The 21,091-nt window shown below is 37.5% G+C and overlaps 1 protein-coding gene across 3 annotated transcripts in view; it reads right to left on the minus strand.

Moving 5' to 3' along the window:
• Nucleotides 1–4,239: 4,239 nt before the first annotated feature.
• The window catches only part of LOC118202111 (calcium-binding protein E63-1-like), a 710,926-nt gene continuing 694,074 nt past the window's right edge, over nt 4,240–21,091 (minus strand). For all 3 annotated transcript variants that reach the window (XM_085821630.1, XM_085821631.1, XM_085821629.1), the window contains one exon: nt 4,240–4,456. In XM_085821630.1, coding sequence (XP_085677756.1) covers nt 4,434–4,456 — 23 coding nt within the window. In that variant the 3' untranslated portion in view covers nt 4,240–4,433. The remainder of the gene's footprint in view (nt 4,457–21,091) is intronic.

Consider the following 21,091-nt stretch of genomic DNA (forward strand, 5'->3'; position numbering starts at 1 on the left):
TTATATAGCGCAAATAGAGTAGGGTTATGATCAGAAGGTGATACATTAAGTACATCAAAGGTGTGGTCTTTGAGAGATGTTTTGTAGAAGTTCAATATCACGATTCTGGGAGAGGACTGTCTGCATTAAAGCTAAATGCAGGTTTTTCTGGCCTTAGAATTGTAATACTTTTTCTAGTGGCATAGTTGCAAAGTATGGCTCTGCTGAGGTTGTTTCTTGATTGTTCCATGCTGTCGTTTTAGCATTTAAATCACTGCAAGTAAATCTGGATTAACCATCAAGCAAAATAACCACGTGTTTAGAGCATCAAGGGGGTACTATAAAATTCGTTTTTGCCAGTTTTACCAAGGAGCTTACAGTGCAGCTAAACCAAGACCAAAGAGAGAATGAATAGGGAAAAATGTTACACTGTAAATATAGGTAAAGGCACCAAAATATTATAAATATGTAGGATCTTAATTCAACCTTGCACATAAGTAAATTCAGAAGACTGGACTGAAAAATAATATCAAGATGACTAGAACTAATGCGCTTAGGTGGTGAATTATAAGCCAAGTTTAACAACAGTAACTGAACATTACTAAGAAGTAGATCTAATCTTGCCATAGAAACTATCTTCATCGGTGTGATTTGGCCCATATTTCCGCGTTATTTGGGCGATAGTAGCCAAATCGCACGGGAAAAGACTACAGACTTTTCAAAACAAGGTTCTTCTGCGTATCTTCCTAAGGACTGTACATAAATTTTAAGACCTTACTGAAAATTACAAAAGACCAAGGACAATTTTTCACAACGAGCCTTGGTAAAAGCCATCACAAAACTCAAAGCAGCGCATTGCACCTAACAGCGAGATTGTTTATTTCTCGAGTTACAGCTCTGGATTGCACTCACAGACGCGGAGCAGCGTAAATGAGACACTCTACCGCTTGTTATATTGTAGCGCACTGTACCGCAACCGTGAGGTTAAATCGTAGCGCAAGTGGTTATAACTTTTAACCAATGTTACTTTCTGGGGAAAATGTATTATGACGAAGAAGTAAGGCATTCTCGCACACAGTAAGGCACGCGGTCGTAAGTATGTCTTACAGCAAACTACCAATAGCCTTTAGATGAATTATCTTTGAGCATAAAACATAAAATCACCTGAAACCTTTTTCCTAACCCCCTTCCCCCGAAAAAATTCCTCATAACATAGGCTTTTCCTAGAAGTAGAGCGTTTCTTTTTCTCTTAACAATCAGTTCCAATGGCATATGAAAATTCAGTATGAATGGTTAATTGACACTGAAATTTCTTCAGTCATTTCGAAAGAAATTATGAGAATTGAAAAAGATTATTCGTGATGCATACAAGGAATTCATGCAATGTCTAGAGTACACAACTTTTCTAATATACTTAAACAATTTACTTTAAATTTTGAATTCTTATTTTATGTAATGCTTTTTTATAAGTAATTTATTTAAATAAAGAACACATAGATAAATGCTAGAAATTACTATACACATACGTAAAAATTACGGCACGCAACATATAAAAACATACGCAAATCCATAATCCGATTTCTTTTCCAATATACGGTTGCATACTATTGCCACTTTCACGAATTATTTTGAAGAGTAAAGTATCCTTCTCTTGGGAGAAAAAAAAAAAAAAAAAAAAAAAAAGCATCTTTTAGGCTGATGGAAAATTACAAATCTAAACATAATTAATATTTCGAAAAAAAAATTCGACAAAACTTTTACTAACCAAAGAAACAAACTACCTCAAAAGAAAACATAAACGTATATCAAACGCAAACTATGTACATCCGTGCAAATTGTTAATCGTCTATTTCTCTTCGATGCTGAAACGCGTTAATACTTGTTACAGGCCAAAGTCGCTATAATCGACAAGTGCCCAAAATTCTGGCTGTAATTTATCGGCAGCATTATTCCTAGTTTCATTTTCAGCTTTATATAACACGACTTGGAAGAAAAAAAAAAAAAGCACTTACAGGGGAAAGTACATTTCATAACAGACCCTATCTGGACCTGGGGTAGACCTATGTGTCTGTAACAAAATCATCTTTAGCTCAAGCAAGGAAAATTCACCATTATATGCCTCTGGGTTGCAAGAATCAAACGCAATAGGAATATTCTCTCAGCGACGTCTTTCAGAAAGAAATGCTGGTGGGTAATTCCTACTGAAAGAAAAAGCAGCAAATGTCTCACCAATAGTGTTTGCCTAACATAGTAATTTCTTCTGTGCTGCTAATACTCACATCTTTTCTCAGAAAGAAAAGTGAGTGGTCTTTATGAAGTTCGCATGCTTTTCTGACTCTTTTCCAAATTCTTTTATTTGCTGTAGAAGTTGTTGTTCAAGATACATATCAGGTCAACGAATCCCTCTGGCACTGCCGTCTTACATTTCTAGCTTGTGTTTTTGCTTTTTTGAAGGCTATAAGATAAAATAGAGTACCGACGAAAGATTCCCGAAGTTTTTTCTCTGTTGTTTCAGTGTCTCCTGGCATTTAGTTTCCCACCATGGCTTTCATATTTTGGTAGCTTTGTTGATGTCATAGGAATTGAGAGTCTAGCTGCCTGAAGAATAGTATAACTAACGGCTTTCACTGCGTCATCGACTAGCACATCTTTTACCACTGCTTCTGTAAGATCTGCGAGAGATGAGAAGAATTCCCAGTCTGCCTTGTCAGCTATAAATCAGGAGGTTATTGATATCGGATTTACTCCTTCTTTTTTGAGAGATACAACAATAGGAAAATGATCACTGTTGTAGAGATAATTTCCAACACCAAGTGTACAAAAAAGCAAAATAAATGACAAACAGATGCCAAGATAAATAACATAAAGTTACGTGTTGGCTCGTGGAAGTAGGTATCCTGTCCATTATTGAGGATACCTTCAATCATTTGCTCAGTTTGCTTACCTCGAAGATTTTTGTCCTTACTCCCACAAAACGGACTGCGACCGTTTAAGACTCCTGTTATGATTAAAAATTTTAGCAGCTACTCAATTAGGCCATCCAAATTTCATTGATCGATGCAATCATTTGGTAGCAACTAAACAGAACAACAGTAACCAAAATGTGAAAATTCGTTTGTACAGCGATAGTGTGAAGGAATATTGTCTTCCTAGTATGGAAGCAATAAATTTATGCACATTCATCCTTTGTGCAGAGACGGTCCAACAGTATGGAACCACTTACCAATTCCAGAATATCTGCAATGTCTCCGCACTTGCACAATATAATCGAGAACTTGAATTGTTTTAGGCTTAGACGAGTTATTTACTCTGCCGTTGGATGACTCTCCTTGCAGTCATGAGACAAAAATCAGCTTTTGCTTCTATAGATGGCCTCAAGGCTATGCAACTTTATTTTTTTTTCTTTATTTGTCATTAATATTGGATTTTTGTTAATTATTGCATGAACTTTAATCTATGTTATGTCTGCAGTTTGTTAAGATGCAGAACAATTTTTACGTTCGTTTTATATTTTGCAGATTTCATAGCAACATTACATAAAGGTACTTGCATCCACGTTCGATAGAACGGTTTCCTCATGGAGTCCTAGAAGTGATTTGAGAGCAGATTTTTTTCGTATACAAGTCTTGAATTGTTTCCTTCAGAGCTGACCTATTTTATTGTTTCTAGATGATACTCTTGCATGCCTGCATATCTAAGCTCTGTCTTGCTATTTTTCTAGGTTAGCGCCGGGATTTTATACTGATCATTACTTTTTTAATTGATGACAACACAAGATAAACAAGCCGAAATTTACATCTTCAGGTAAGCAATATTTGTGAAGTGTTAGATAGCCGTAAGTGTATTGATTCTTGTTCGAAAGACTAATGCTTACAAGATTATTTTTAGATGCCTGTTTCAAGTACTTATTCTGACCGTTTTGCAAGCTACAGATTATGTATTAAACTTCATTACAAACGTAAATAAATTTGCTAAATTAAAACGTAAAATTTGCAATGAAAGAAACTTCATTACAAACGTAAATAAATTCGCTTTTTTTACCATGTATAGCGATTATATTTGGAATATATAGATATTTATTGTTAGAAGAAATTACGTTATGACTTAAAGACAAGATTCGATCATGGAAAGGATGTAGAAATACCGAAGTGATGACGGAAAGGTTTCATGCATATTTATCGCAAACTGGGGATTTAAAATTTGCTTAGTTAGATAAATGAAAGAGCCGTATAATGGGAAAAAAGAAAAAGCACACACATCTGACGTTTGTTGAAGTTTATATTTACATCTATGAGAAGAACAGAAACATAAACATATACAATAATTTCACCCACAAATGTTGAAGAAGACAACTGAAAATATCCATAATCTTTTCTACAACGTTCCACAATATCTTCAGAAATATTAAAAAGGTGGTTCGTGGAAATGAATTGCTTTTCCTCCAGCCACGGTAATCAGATCATCATGCGAACAAACTCTGTAAGAAAAATAATTAATATCAGAACAGTTTCACTAGATAACATTTTTGTTTCGTATTGAATAGAATTGTCCTGCAATGTTTTCTAAAATAGCCCCTAGAACTTTTGAAATTAAAACAAAAACATGTTTCTGAAATCTTATAAGGGCGAGTCAAATGAAAGTGAGCCAATGCGAATATATGACAAACAGAGTACTTTATTTAAAGGTAGTCTCCATGAACATTGACACATTTATCCCATTGACAAATGAGCCGAGTGATCCCCGTCTCATAAAACTCCTTGGGCTGTCGATTCAAAAAGTCTGTAACCGACTACTTCACGGCGTCGTCCGACACGAATCTGGTACCCTTGAGATGTTTTTTCAGTTTCCCGAAAATGTGAAAGTCGCATGGCGACAAATCTGGGCTGTATGGAGGATGTTGCAGCGTGTCCCACTTGAACTTTGCCAGTTGTGTCTTAACCACATCAGCGACGTGGGGACGAGCATTGTCGTGTAGCAAGATCACACCATTCGTCAATCTTCCAGGTCGTTTGTTCTTGATTGCGACACGCAGCCGATCCAGCGTTGCACAATATCGCGAACTAATGATAGTCTCTCCACGTTTATCAAATTCAATCAGTAATACTCCCTGACGATCAAAAAAAAAAAGTCAATAGCACCTTTCCCGAGGAAATGACAGCCTTTGCTTTCTTCGGGAGTGGTGAATTCAAATGTTTCCACTGTAAGCTTTGCCGGAGTGTTTCAGGTTCGTAGTGGTGGCACCATGATTCGTCTCCGGTCACAATTGCAGACAAGAAGTCGTCTCCCTCATTGTGATACCGGATGAGATGAGTCAAAGCAGCGCTGAACCTCACCGTCTTCTGGCGGTCGTTCAAAATGTTGGGCATCCATTGAGCACACAAAAGCCGATAACCGAGATGATCATGAATTATGGTGTGAACCGAACCGTGACTGATGTTCACACGCTCTGCTAGTTCATCGATGCTTATCCTCCGTTCTTGTCTAATCAGCTCATCAACCTGTGCAATTGTGTCGGGGGTGATTGCAAGGTGACTTTGGCCCGGTCTTGGATCGTCTTTGCAACTTTCACGTCCTTCTCGGAACCGTTTGCTAAAACGCTTCACAGTGGCCAATGCGATGCAATGTTCACCGTACACAGCAGTCATACGGCGACTAATTTCATGTTGGGAAACACCTTCAGCTGTCAAAAACCTGACCACACCACGCTGTTCCTCTTTTGGAGCGTCCATTATGTCACGCTACCGTCTTCAACCCAGTGTAAGAGCGCCTTAAAGAACTTTAACCTCACACTTTCGCGCCACTTTCGTAAAGGAAGGCTGTCTCTGTGCTACGCGCATGCGCCGCAGATGATGGACCGTACCATTCTTGCTGAGGAGGGGTTGGCTCACTTTCATTTGACTCGCCCTTATAGAATACTAGCTGTACCCGCCCGGCGTTGCCCGTGCATTTAGAAAATGCAGATAAGTGTGAAAATGCAGGAATAGTAGTGTAGGACATGTAGACTGTCTCTCTCTCTTCCCCCCCCCCCACAAGCTACAAAAAAGAAATGAATTGTAATTAATCGATTTAATGTATCGTCAAAACAGCAAACTAACGCTAGAATAAAGAAATCAATTGTTACAATCGAACGTTATTTGAAAACAAATAATAATATCAGTGAGTCAAAAAAACCGTGATTAATTAATTATAAATAATTTTTTTTAAATTTTTCTAATTCAAAAATCGAAAATCGGGCTTCGAGGTCTGGTGGCCAGCCCCTTTGTGCTTCCGTATAAAAAATTCCAGGTCCCTGCGTGCGATAGATTTGGCTGGAGAGCTCGGTCAGACAGACAGACAGACAGACAGACAGACTTACACTTGCTTTTATTATTATAGATGACAGAGAAAAACATATGAACGTGACAGAGAACCCGTGTATCAGTAATATTATGAATACTTAGAAAATTTGGTAAGTTTTATGTTGTAAAAGAAAGCCAGTGAGAAATACTAGATTTGATGCATTGCAATTTATTTTTTAACTTCAGGCTCTAGGGACTTTGATAGTATTATCTGCTTGGATAGCTTTTTTGATATCAGAATTTGAAGCATAGTAGGCAAAGTTGACTACTGCCGTTCTTTCTGAAACATCAGCCAGTTCCTTTCCATGAAGATTGATAGCCATTTTTGCTCGAAATTAAGGACTTCTAAGGCCAATTAAAGAAAAAAATTAAGGACCTACCAGAGGATGCTGAATAAATCAAAGCGACTAGTTACACTTTTGTAATACCATTCAAAAAGGAAACAGAAATATATAGGAAGAATTATTATTAAATAAGATCTAATATTTAACAGAACTGTAAAAAATGTGAGAATAAAACCAACAGTTATTTTATGGTAAATACGGTTTTAATCAACATAACATTAAAAGGCAAAAAAGCAGATTTTCCTTCTTAGCTGTCTCCTGAATTTGTTTTCAAGTTCTTGAATTTTAGCCCTTAACTGACCAGAAAAAATTATATAAGTCAATAAATTCATCTTTAATTACCTTAGTAAACTTTTGCACATAAAAACAAGAATCAAATCCCAGTCACGGAATTTAACAGAAAACTACAATACAATTACAGCAGATTTTGTGTTTTCAACTAAGAAAATCAAAATGAATATTTTAATAACTGGAGTTTTACTCTATGAGGATTAAATCAAAATTAGATTAAAATTACTTAATTCGAAAATACATCTACTAGTCAGTATTTAAGAAGCTGACACTCGCTTTTTTTCAGACGCTTTCTATCAGCTTTTTCTAAACTTTCCTTTATCTTTGAGTTTAAAAAAATATAACATTAATATAATACTGAAATCCTATAAATCGTCAGTTACTGAAATTAAACAAAGCTTTAAACTATTAAGCAGAACTTTGAATAAGACCTTAGTGAATTCTAATGCATAACATTTACACGAAAGAATTTAAATTCTACATATTTTTTGCTGCATTTCATTTAAACTTATTTCCTTGAATTTCATTAGAGAATCATTCGCATTCAATTAATTCAGTTCTCACTTCTCGGAAAAGCAAAAATACAAAAAATCTCAAAGCATCTTCGTTAAAAATTGAAAACATACACTAAAAATAAACGCAAAACACTAAATATAGTTAAAACAATTTATTTCTTTTTACAATTAAAAGTTGCTAGTTTCTACGCAAAAACAATCAATTCGGACATCGGCAAAGAAGGTAGATTTTTCGGTGTAGAAAACTAAAGTATACTTTTGGTCCCATTCGGCAAAAAGACAATCAAGGTGCAAAAACTTACCCAATTCACTATTCTACTGAATTTCAAATGTAAACCAACGGCTGTTCATTAGACGTAACTCACCACTTAAGCTTTTAAATTGTTGATAGTTCTATAACTATTGCATGCAGATTAACTAAAGCATAAAAACCTTAATCGGAACATAAAAACCACATAATACAATCATTTTTAAAGAAAAAATGCACAATTTACAAACAGATAAGAATAAACAAATTAAGCTCACCGAGCCAGGTAACAGAGTGAGAATATATATAAAATTCATAATAATTTATAATAAGAAAACTTTCCATATATCATCTCCAAGGAACACAAATTCAATTTAAAACCATGAATGAAAACATTTTTTTAGTCAGAATTTAAATTAGTATTTTAAAAAAGTAATTTGAATCTCCTGTTTAAAAAAATGCTAAGAAAAATCTTTATTCGCAAAAATACTCAAACGAAAAGTAAATTTCAAGTATTGAAAAAGTAGCTATTGTCATTGATCGCAGATTAATCGAAATTATCAAAGGGATAAACCAATCTACCACCAATAAACAACAACTAAATTAACAGAGAGTGTTTCATCTTACTTCCAAGTAAGCATCAAATTATTTGCTAGATCCAAACCATAACTTATAATTAATACTCAATCCAAATTAAGACATTAGTAATTAAGCTTTAACGCAGGTCATAGGCCTTTCTAATTTAATTTTAATTACTTTATACATATATATGTACAAGATGAGACACACACACAAAAACGAGACTGGTCCAATAAATCATTGTACATTACAGAATCAGTTCTCCGTGACATTATGACCTTCAAAGTACACTCATGTCCATAAATTAAGGATAATTCAGAGTCACGCGGAAATCGAACTCTAAAATAAATATATCACCTGTAAAATCACTACACACATCTTCAAGAATCATATGCAAATTTCAGGAAGTAACCAGATGACACCGATGGTACGTCACAATGACGAGAGTGTAAGAGAGTGATATATAAGGAATACAGGCAAAGAAATAAAATTGTTCGCAGGCGCTTTATAAGCATTTCAGTGCAATAACCGAATAGTTATGACACAAATAACGCATTTGGATGATTTTTTACGTGGTAGAATTATCGGCCGTCTGGAATGTGGGCGTACCCAACTGGGAGTATCAGACGAACTTGGAATTGCCCAGAGTGTCATCTCCAGGCTTTGGCAACGATTCCAAGATGATGGTAACGTGAGTAGACGTTACAGCACAGGTCGCCCCAGAGTTACAACGCCGAATGAGGACCGGTATTTGACTGTTACTGCCAAAAGAAACAGGCGGAGCACAGCCTCAGACCTGTCTCGTCAGCTCTCTTCGGCTCAGGCAAACTCGATGAGTTATCGCAAAGTGGGTGCCCGCGTGACAACGCTATCCCGGGATAATATGTGCGACTTTCGATTCCATGAGACTTCGAACAATTGACATGAAGATTCGAACACAATGAAAGTTCATACACGAACCGAGGACAGAGTCCAGAAGAAACAACCAGTGAAACTGATAAGCCTTTAGACGAAGGTAAGTGTGCAATGGCATGTAGAAGAAATTTCCTATTACTAGTCCGAACAAGCGTCCGTGTGACCACTCGTAGTACAAATCTATACTTAAAAAACAAAAACAAAGCTGAAGTAAGGAAGGGTGTTACATAATTGGTTGCCAGAAAAAGGGGTTAATTTAAATGTCTGAGAATCGCAAGCGGGCGCTTGCTATTAGCAGCAAGTGTATGGTCATATTGAGGTACAGTAATTGTATTGTTGTTTACATTAGGAATATTTTCATAAAATTTTTCAGCGAGGAGTGCAAAATAATTTGGGATTGTTGGAATTTCCAACTCCTCATGGATTGCCGTGTTTCTGATGAACCATCGGCTTCTAGAGATTTGCCTAAGGGTAACATTCTGCAAGACTTGCAGTTTGTTGATGTTAGTGTTGCTGGTATATCCCCAAACAGGGCAGGCATATGAAAGTATGGGACGCAAAAGGGTCTTGTAAATGAGCAACTTATTATCAATAGAGAGAACGGAGTTCCGGCTAATTAAGGGGGTAAGTGTTCGTTTACGAGCACGGAACTTGGCAATAAGTTGTGTAATGTGTGGGGTCCATGTGAGCCGCCTATCTAAAGTGATGCCTAGGTATCGGGCTTGCCTAGTCCACTGAATAGGGGTATTATACATGAGGATGTCCTCCAGGTCGATGTGTACTTTTTTTGTAAACCAGATCGCCTCCGACTTGTCTACGTTGATTTTAAATTTCCAGGCAGTAAGCCAGGACTCGAGTGTGTGGATGTGAGATTGAAGTGCTTGTATAACTGGACCAGGAGATGCATTTTTTGAGAGTATTGCCGTGTCATCAGCGTACATAGCCAGGGTGGTGTGTGGTGTTTGTGGGATATCGTTCGTGTAAATATTGTAGTATATGGGCCCAAGGAGGCTCCCTTGTGGGACCCCAGCCCTGATAGCCCGTGTGGTTGAGTACGTGTTGTTTACACGAACGACAAAGTGTCTATCCTTAAGATAGGAGTAGGTGATGGCTGTGATGTAGTCTGGGAAGCCCAGAGTGATGATTTTGTGCATGAGGCCCTCCAGCCAAACACGATCGAAGGCCTTAGCTATATCAAGGAAGATGGCACCAGTGGTCTGCCGCTCCTGCAGTCCTTTGGAGATGTAATCTGTCACTCGGTACAGATGGTGGACAGAGGAATGTTTCTTCCTGAAACCATGTTGCTGAGGGATAATTAGCTTTTTAAGATCCATGTAGGCTTGGATTCTTGTCAGGATGATATGCTCTGCCACCTTGCTGAGCGAGGACAGAAGACTGATTGGTCTGTAGGAGGCTGGTTCTGTAGGAGTCTTTCCAGGCTTAAGGATGGGCACAATAATAGCAATCTTCCATGGCATTGGGTAGTGTCCAAGTCTTAGGATGGCATTGATGATAGAAGTGAGCTTCAGTAGCATGAGAGTTCCTATGTTTCTGATCATCTTGTTTGAGATCTTGTCAATGCCAGGGCTTTTCTTGATGAGCAGTTTTTCGATGTAGCCATAGACCTCCGAGGGTCTGACAGGAGTGATGTTGTTCGTGCGTGGTTTTGAAAGGAATTCTGTGAGTGTGGTGTTAACAAGGTGTTCTGTTTGAGGGTGAGAAATGTTGTTTGTGCAGAATTGAGAAGCATAGTGATCAGCTAGTGACTCAGCTTTCTCAATATCTGTGAGGGCAATATTTTGTTGGCCGTTAAGGGGCGGAATGTTTGTGTAGCATCTCTTGAGTTTAGCAGTCGCCTTCCAGACAGAGCTAGGATCTGCTGAAAGGGACGTGAGATAGTTGGTCCAGTCGCGTTGTGCATGTTTGTAGGTTCGAGTCCTGACCAGATGATTCAGTCTATTGAGTGTGGTTTTATCTGCCGGGAACTGATGCCTTTGTCAGATCTTTCTGTTAGCGTTTCTTTCTTGTATGAGTTTCTTGAGCTCTGGATCAGTTGCTTTGTGCCGGTGAGTAACTGGTAAGCTGTTTGCATCCAAGGCAGTTGTTAGGTTTGCAGTAAAATCTTCGACTAAAGCATCTAACTCATCACCCGTGGTGGCTGTTGGAATGTGTAATGTGGTGTTGTTTAAGGCTTTGGCATATCCTGCCCAGTTAGTAATAAAGGCCTTTTTGTGTGGTGTGCTACAAACAGCAGTTCCCACCTGTATCATGACCGGATTATGGTCAGAGGATAACTCGGTGAGGGTTTGAATGGATCTGTGATAACAACCTTTTAGAAGGAAGAAATCCAGAACATTCGCTGACTGGCACTGTAGCGTGTTGGTGTGTCTGGAGCTGCAATGGTAACACCGGCCTCAGTGGCAAATCGGTGAAGTACAGAGCCTAGGTAGGTGCGTTGAAGTCTCCGCCTATGATTGTTTTCCTGTTGAGTTGGAATAGCGCTTCAAAATCCTGCGCAATATTTGCTTGTGATCTTTTGTTGCTGGGTATATAGGCAGAGATAACAGTGAGTGGATGTAAGGTGAGTGTAGTGACTATAATAGCTATGGCTTCTAGGCCTAAAAGCTGTGGCAGTGTTGTGTGATGATGGGTGATGGAGCGCTTAACGAGGATTAAAAGTCCACCTCCTGGGTGGCTATTGGTCCTTTCCCGGTCGAGCCTGTAGACACAGTAGTTGGCGATCTGGACATTCGTGTGTGGACTAAGCTTGTGTTCCTGTAGGAGTAAAATATCAGGACAGTGCTCATTTACAAAAATGCGTAACTCATCTAATTTATGGTACAATCCGTTTGCGTTCCATGTTACAATTATAAGGTCATTATTCATGATCACTCATTTTGTGCGAGCCCGTGTATTTCTTCAAGCATAATATGCAGGACCTGGATCTTATCCAGGATGTGCTCGCATTTCCTGAGTTCAGGCAGCTTACTTTTATACACACTAATTATTTTGCTTAAATTACATCCGAATATATTTTCAATTTCTTTCATTATATTCATGAGTTCAAATATGTCATTAGAACCATGACTAAGATTTGTCTTATCATTATTTATATTCTCAGAAGTAGATTTAAGAGCATTTTCATGCATGAGATTTGGTTTTCTTACATAAGTGGGAACATCAGCCTTTTTTGGATGTTGCATTTTTGCCTGACCCGCAACCGCAGAGATACTAGTGGCAGAGGCATTGCTGACTTTGCTAGTATTTTTAATTGCTTGAGCATAACTGATTCCTGGCTTAGTATTATTGTTTTTATTTGCTTTTTTGTATGTAGGGAACCTGGGGCACCCTCTATACGAAGCCACGTGAGGCCCGAGGCAATTTACACAAACAGGATTTTCAATTTTTCCGGGCTTGTCACAGTTTCCGGTTTTATGAAAACCCGCGCATTTAACGCACCTAGGTGCTACGTGACAGTTTTCAGAAGAGTGATGCCATTTCTGACAATTATGGCATTGCGGGACTTGATTTTTGCTAATATATTTTTCAACTGTAATATTAAAATACATTAGATGCTTAATTTGGTAAATATCATCCAAGTTTTTATCTGGGAAAATTTGTACCTGGTATAGCGGCATGGGTGCCTTGGTGCGATACTTCGTTAATTGCACGACTTTGTTAATATTGAAGTTTAACTCACGCAGTGCCTCTGCAATAATATTTACATCTGCGTCGATAGGGAGGCCTCTAATAAGGACCTTGACTGGTTTTTGTTTTTTGGACTAACTACATAATGCTCAATCTTGTGAGCCAGGAAGAATTCACTTAAGGTCCGATGATCATCGGCAGTAGTAGGAAGTACTTTTAAAAATTCGCCAGTGACCCGGCCAAGGAACTTGCAGTCTGGTAGTTCTTTAGCTACCTCTTTCAAAAAGTCATAGTATTTAGTGCCGACTTTCGGCCTAACCATAATAGGAGGGGGAGCTTGCAGGTCATACTGCGGGTGCGGGTTTCCTGTCTGAGAATTTACACCACCAGCTTGATTTACATAGTTAACATTATCAACATTATTATCAGAAGAACCATTAGTACATGCAACATCAGAATTTTTAATAACATTTTCTATGCAAGCATTAACATGTTCATCTACTAAATCATGACAAATTTCAGTATTAGGATTTTGCACCGATAGGTTAGCAAATTTGTTTTGCAAAGGCAGGATAGCCTGAGGCTGAGTCAGCCGAACTCCTTTTGCAGTTTTTGATGGTTTCTGAAAGCCATCATCATCATTAATTTTAGCGTGTTTGGCCGAATTTTTTCTCTTATTTTTAACAACTTTGTTACCATTAGAATTACTAACATTTACATTACATTCTACACCTAAAACAAGTTTGGTAGAGTCGTACAGATTATAACATAACCATGCACACTTACCTTGCAAGTCCACGGAGTATTCTTGATACAGTTTCACATTCTGTTTAATTTCACTAATTATGTGATCCGCTAAAAACACTGGAGTATCCAATAGTGCACAATCCCGTTGGATAGCAGCTTGCAATTTTTCTAGGCACACACCGTAGAACTTGATAACTGCATCCGCGTGCGCCTGATCTAACTTTTTGACAATTTGCACGTCAATTGAAACACATTTTTTGATGATATTAATATTTGTGGGATTTAGCCGATTTACATTACGCAGAAATTCCAACGATTCCTTTTCAGATGTTCCGTTTTCCATCGAGTCCGTTCCAGTATCCATAGTATCATTGTTGTCCATCACATCGGACCACGAGGTAGGCTTAACTTCTTCGCCGGTGGGAGCCGAAGTATCACGAAGCGGGGGAAAATTTTCCTCCGTGGGAGAAATATTCGCCGCACTATTCGACGTTTCCAACTCACTTTCGCCTGCGGTTAGCCTGGAGTAGAGAGCATGCATTGTGGACACCGCAACAGTGGGCTTGTGTGATATTTTCCGACGAGTCCAGGTTTAGCTTGCAGTCTGATTCTCGCCGGACTTTCATATGGAGAGCTCCAGGTACCCGTTACCACCAAGAAAACATCATTGAACGACACCGTTACGGTGGTGCAGGAGTGCTCGTTTCAGGTGGAATTATTCTGGGTTCCAGAACTGACCTGCATGTTCAAATATAAACCATGACAAGCCAAATCTATTGGGACGTCATTCTGGAACAACATGTAGGTTTGTTTCGGGGCGCCATGGGCGCACAATTTGTGTTCACGGATGACAACGCCCGTCCTCACCGTGCAAACATCGTAAGCGAATGCCTTTAATCGGAGGATATCACCCGCATGGACTGACCAGCATTCTCACCGGACTTGAATCCAGTAGAGCACGTGTGGGACATACTTGGCTGACGACTTGCAGCCCGTAAACCTCCTCCTACACGTCTTTTGGAACTACGGAGAGCATTGCTTTTTGAGTGGTGTAATATTCCCCAAGATCAGATCGATAATTTGATACTCAGCATGCCTAGGCGTTGTACGGACTGTATTGTATCGTCTGGGAGACATACAATGTATTAACAATTATACCAACCATGTAATATTGGTTTTTTGTAAATAGGTTTTTTTTTTTGTAATTTGCTCCAGGGAGAAGTAATCGCTAATTGTTTTAATAATATCAAACATATAGCATCTTTTTTTGCTCTTTACCTTTTGTTTAATAAATAAGCTTTACAAATAAGTCAAATTTGTTTTGCTTCTAACTCTTCCTTTGCCTGATTTTCCATTATCCTTAATTTATGGACATGAGTGTAGTTCCCTTCAGTATTCACACACTTCTGCATTCGGTGCTGCCATTGCTGGTAACAATTGTGGAACGAGGTTTTTGGAAGATCCTTCGGGAGATCCTCCGTTTTTGTCTGAACCTCTTCAGTTGAGGTAAAATGAGTTCCCTTTAAGTAAGATTTAACTTTAGGAAATAAACAAAAGGTTGCATGGAGCCAACTCAGGTGAATAAGGAGGATGTCCCATCGCAGTAATGCTTTTGCTGGTCAGAAACTGCTGGACACATAGGGCCGTGTGAGCGAGTGCATTGTCCTGGTGCAACAACTATCCATTACTAAACAACTGTGGCCTTTTTTTTTGCCCCTAATTTTTTTCACGAAGTCTTTTTAGTACTTCAGTGTAGTAGTATTGATTAACAGTCTGATCACTGGTAACCTATTCAATCATGATGAACGTGTTGGGCACCCAAGGGGATGCTCAGCACGTTCATCATCTTCTACACTGTCCCTTCTCCCTGAAAACCGCTTATGCCATTCAAACACACGCGCATGAGACAAAGTTTCATCTCTATAAGCCTCGGTTAACATTTGAAATGTTTTCTCCGTGGCTGATTTCTCAAGTTCCACAAGAAACTTGATGTTCATTCGCTGTTCGTTTTTACATTAGACATTTTTCCGGCAGAATGCAGTTGTACGTGTTCACTCAATGACGCAGTACTTCCCACCGGCGTGGTCGGTTAAGTCGAAACTGGCCGCATGGATAGAGGAGGTGTGTGGCATGACGTCACCAAAAGAGTTGTTGCCAACTCCACTCTGTTTTCAAGTTACATACGTAGTCTTGTTTTCTTTGTGTCACACCTCGTATATTTATATATGATTGGTGCAGCCGACTGCAACGAAAAAGGGAGGTGCATAACTACATGTTATAGCAATCCCAGATATAAAATTTCAACGTTCTACGTATGTACGTATGTATGTAACTCAAGAACGAATAGTTACGTACGTATGTATGTATCTCGCATAACTTAGAACGTACAGACGTCAAGAAAAAATCTTTTCAGAATTTATTTTAAATCCATTTTGCAACCCGTTTTGGATAATTTAATTATTTTAATCCAAATTATTTTATTTGTTTGTATTAAATATGCTCTGACTGATGGCATACTTCACTCATTTAGGATCTCAGCTTGTGACTTAAGGTGGTTATGTGAGTCGATGGATTTCTTTGAAGAGATTATTAAGGTACTTAGGTTAATAAAAATATCAAAGAATTAAATTTTGAATGATTAATCCAGGTAATTTAGAATGGAATAAATCTATTTTAGGAAATCTTAGAAAAACCTAAGCCTAAACCTATTTTTTTACCCTGATCTTCCACCACCAAAAAAGTACAGCTGCAAGAATTAAAAAGTGATAAAAATTAGGAAGACTTTCATAAGTTGTGTAGAGTCTTCTTGTTCTTTTTGGGAGCATAATCTGTAGACCCTACTAAATACGAACTAGCAAATTCTCGTTATTGTCTTGAAGGAAAACAGATCACTGCAGATGAAGCTTATAACAACTTTTTTATTTTACTAAACTGTACAGAACATGCATTCACTCGGTGCTCACAAATTAATCACCACTTGTGGCTAATTAACTTGAACACAAAACAGTATGTAGAGTCACAATAAATTAAATTTAGCTACACGATTGGCTCCTATTCAGTCTAAACAGCTGCTACTGAAATACTAATCTGCTACTTAAATACTATTTCTGAACTCATTTAGATTTTCAGAGACGTCATTTAAATTTGCATTCTGGTAGGAAACTGAAATCAGAACGGAAAGGAAAGTTTCTTAAAATAAAAATAATTGATTAGTACATAATAAGGTCTTTAGAGTTGCAGGTATTTTAACAGTTAGACAATTCATATATCATTCTATATACATTTTAAGGTGATTCTAATCACAATTGCAACTTAATGCAAAAGTCAAATTTTTTAAATTTTAAATTTTAGTAAATTTAGCTTTAGTAAGTTCGTAAAAGTCAAATAATAATAGTTTAATAATCTTATATATATGCGGCTTAAGTGTTTGTCGCCGATACAGTGCAGCCCGATACAGTGATTTCCCGTACAGTGCAGCGCGTGACGAATATTATGAGAAAGCTAAACCGAAAAAATTAAAAATACAAGAGCACGTGCATTTAACATTAAATAAATAAATTTAACATCTATATATAATAGATTTCGGAAATATGCAACCGGCAAAACCGGCAACGATGACAAAATAAAATGAAAGAAATAAATATCTTTATTATATGCGGCTTAAGTGTCTGTTTGTTACCGATACTTTATGGGTTGCTTGCGTAACTGTACTGGCCAATGGGGTAAAGTACCACGGCACAGGTCTGCCGTTTCGATTAAGACGTAGACAATTTCCTGTGTAACTTGCCTCTGCTATGACCATCAATAAGTCTCAGGGCCAAACGCTTAAGCGTGTTGGCACTTTTTTACCTGAGCCTACATTTGGACACAGTCAATTTTATGTTACCTGTTCAAGAGTTCGTGAAAGAACGGACGTAAAATTAAAAATAATGGATGGTCCTCTGCAAAGCGAGGTTAAAAATGACAAGAAATGTTGTGTACAAAGAGATCTTTGACATGCGAATTAACATTTTATTATTTATATCACCTTTATTTATTGAGCTAGCGGTGGCTTTTAAGAAATGTACCGCCAATGGTTTCCTTCATTGCACTCTACCTTAAGCAATTAAGCAAGTAGAAGGGGGAAACCCCGTGGGGCAGTAAGCAAAGGGGCGTCCTCGCCGCCTGCCCTGGGTAATTCAGTTTGAATTAGTAGGCACTTTTGCACAAATCATTTTAATTACACTTTATAATATCTAGAACAGCGGTCATTTCGTATGACCGCCGGACTTTCTAGTAATAATAATAATAATGTGTGCGTTTAGGATGTTACAACTTATACAGCTAACTCTTAATTCTTGAAAGAAATTTTATTTAAACACATTGTTTTTCGCTTAAAACTCACTATTAGCCTAAGTAATTGTAACCACTATTTGTACATGTGAATTCAAACTCATTCTGAAGAATTTGTTTGCAACTAATTAAATAAGTTACATTGTAATTAGGTAGTTTAAATTTCGTTATAACGCTGTTTCCAAAATTTGGTGCCAAGCTGATCGACTGAACTGCGTAAGTATAAAATGAAGAGATGAAGAGAAAAAACCGAAAGCTACATATTCTTGGCTGAAAATTCACAGTAACTCAAAGTGAAAGGAAGGCGAAAATTGTTGGAAATTGAATCTCAGGAAAATAAAGCCAAAATAAAAGATGCTCTAGAAGTCATGTACTTAACTGCAGAAAATTGTCTTAATGTAGTCATTTTAGCATTACACAGTGGCTTTTACAAACTGCCAAGTTTTGTAAAGATCGCACGAGTAGTTTTTTAAAAAAAATCAGCTCTCAAAATTTTAGCTCCTCAGTGTTAATTGAACTTGATATATATTTATTAATATCTCCTTTTTTTTGTTAAACTTACTTGATCCTTTCTTCCAAAATTCGAAATTTAGTAATCGATATATAATTTGCACATTTTTATGATTTATTATATAAATTTGCATTTAAAAATATTTTTTATAATTTTTTCGAAAAAAAAATTGTATTATAACCTATAAATTTTTAACATCTTCTTAAAGTGGATGCACTATTTCTAGACAGCCTAAAAAAGAGTTTAATAGGTAGGCATAATTTGAGTCGTAGAAACGAAATATGGAAAAAAATTGGCATGTCATTTCAGAAAAAGTCCAATTTTGTGTCAAAATACCTATGTTAGAATGATGCTATATATAAATCTAATACATATCCTAAGTCCCACTTTCGAGACATAAAAAACGCAATTTGAATTTCTTCAATTGGCCCAGTAGGAACGGGAAATATAGAACTGTCCGATTTTTTTTTTCGCAGTGTACATATTTCACGTGATAATAAACACTAGCGGGCAAGCCCGCCAGCTGAAACATGCCGAGTTATGGATTGAAAACACATTGCCTAAGCTCTTTTCCTTCTTTTCATAAGAAGGAAGCGCCACTAAATGTTATGTTATGTTATGTTATGGATTGGAAACATACTCGTAGCATAGATTAAGTACTGTAAAAAATGGTTAAAGCAGTAATCGGTGTTACCCAGCTGCAATTAGCGAACTGAACTGATTTGAATTACAGAATTAGACATGCCAAGTGGACAATGACCGAGCGGTAAAAGCACGGAATATTATGTTTGCAACGCGGGTTCAAATTCGAGCGAAGGGGTTGCCAGCATAGAAGCTGTCATGATTTTTTTTTTTTTTTTTTTTTTTTTTTTTGAGATTGCAAATCTTTTGAAAATTTTTCCCACCAGTAATGAAAATAAGGCAATTTTTTTATGTGCTTTAATTCATTTGCTTTTTGATTTCGTCGCTATGCTTTACCTCGGTGAAATATGAGTGAGTGTCAGCCACTCATATTTCAACAATGTTAACTCTTACACAACCCTAAAAAAGCAAGCTTTGCTGATCTCCTTAAATTCAACTCAGTTGAAAACAAAACTAGCGATGATCTCAAACGTATAGCGGAACTTGAACGCATCATTCAGGATTACGACGCATTCTTAAATCTGGCCGTCATGCATAAAAATCAAACAAACAATTCCATTATGGAAAATAATAACGAAAGCGATGCTATGTTAAAGGCAAAAGCATCTAATAAAACACAAAAAAGCGATGCAAAAAATATAGAGCGTCCGACTATATCTAAGAATAAGAAAAAGAAAATTACTACTGATAGCGACGGGTTTAAAACCCCCGTATCACGCATAAACAAACGCATTCAAATTCATCGGAAGCTGAACTACCCGTACAGAAAAATAAGTTCAATGACCTACAGGACGATGACCGCATGGAGCAGGAATCGAACTCAGAGCCCGCAGGATTTACTCTCGCCAAAAAAAAAAAAAAAAGCACTGGACATATTCCCCCAATCGTTCTCTCAGATTTTACAGCCAACTGGGATACGTTAAAAGAGGAAATCGAAAATTTAGGAGTAAAAAAAAGTCAAAGGCAATCTCACAGGAGATACACTCAACATCAAAGTCTGGGATAAAGATGACTATCGCGCAATCACGGAGTTCCTGGCCAAACGAGGTGTGCAATTCCACACATACAAAATTAATTCCGAAAAACCAATCAAAGTAGTAATTAAGAAGCTACCTAGAAACTCAAACGTGGAAATAATTCACACAGAACTCACTGAACACGGAATTCCTGTAGAAAAGATACGTCAGCTCGAAAGATTCCGAGAAGGAAAAATTGTTAAACTACCTTTATTCTTAGTCAAGGTTAAAAGAAACGAAAAGGGTAAACAAATCTACCAAATAAAGGAACTTCGTGGATTAGACGTCATAGTCCGTGCTTAAAAATCCAGACCTGGCCCTGTGCAAAGCCACAGGTGCCATAGATACGGACACACTCGAGATCTATGTCATTACAAACCTAGGTGTCTTAAATGCGCCGAACCGCACGAAACTTACACCTATAAGAAGAACAAGGACGAACTACCAGCGCTCTGCGTTCTGTGCGGTGATTGCCACCCGAGCAACTCGAAGGAATGTAAATACCATTACCATCCGGATAATCTACCCAAAAGAGTCTTCAATAAGAGCAATCTAAACGAGAAAAAGCATGAACAGGAACAATTTCAATTAAATAAAGAAGATTTTCCTACCCTCCCTGTAGCTACGAAAAACGAAAATACTAAAAATCAACCGAGCTGGACAACTCAAAAGGAAAACAAAAATAAACAAAAAAGCGAAACTAAAGAAGTTTCATTTTTTGAGTGGGTAAAAACCCAACTCCTAAAAGCGAAAGAATTCTTTACAGAATTTAAAAAAGCAAAAAACATCATGGGTAAACTCGAGGTCGGAATGGCCGCAATTGAATATTTCACTTCTTTAGACTATGACTTTTAGACCTCATAGCAATATAAACGCGATGATTTCAGCTACCAATAGCTTCTTAAAAATTTCCTATTTCAATGCGAACGGTGTCATAAAACAATATCAAGAAATTAAAGATTACTTGGATAAGTACAACATTGATGT

This window comes from Stegodyphus dumicola, chromosome 8, assembly GCF_044657685.1.
Source record: "Stegodyphus dumicola isolate Sdum_Otavi_A_Nest chromosome 8, ASM4465768v1".
In the NCBI taxonomy this organism is placed as follows: domain Eukaryota; kingdom Metazoa; phylum Arthropoda; class Arachnida; order Araneae; family Eresidae; genus Stegodyphus; species Stegodyphus dumicola.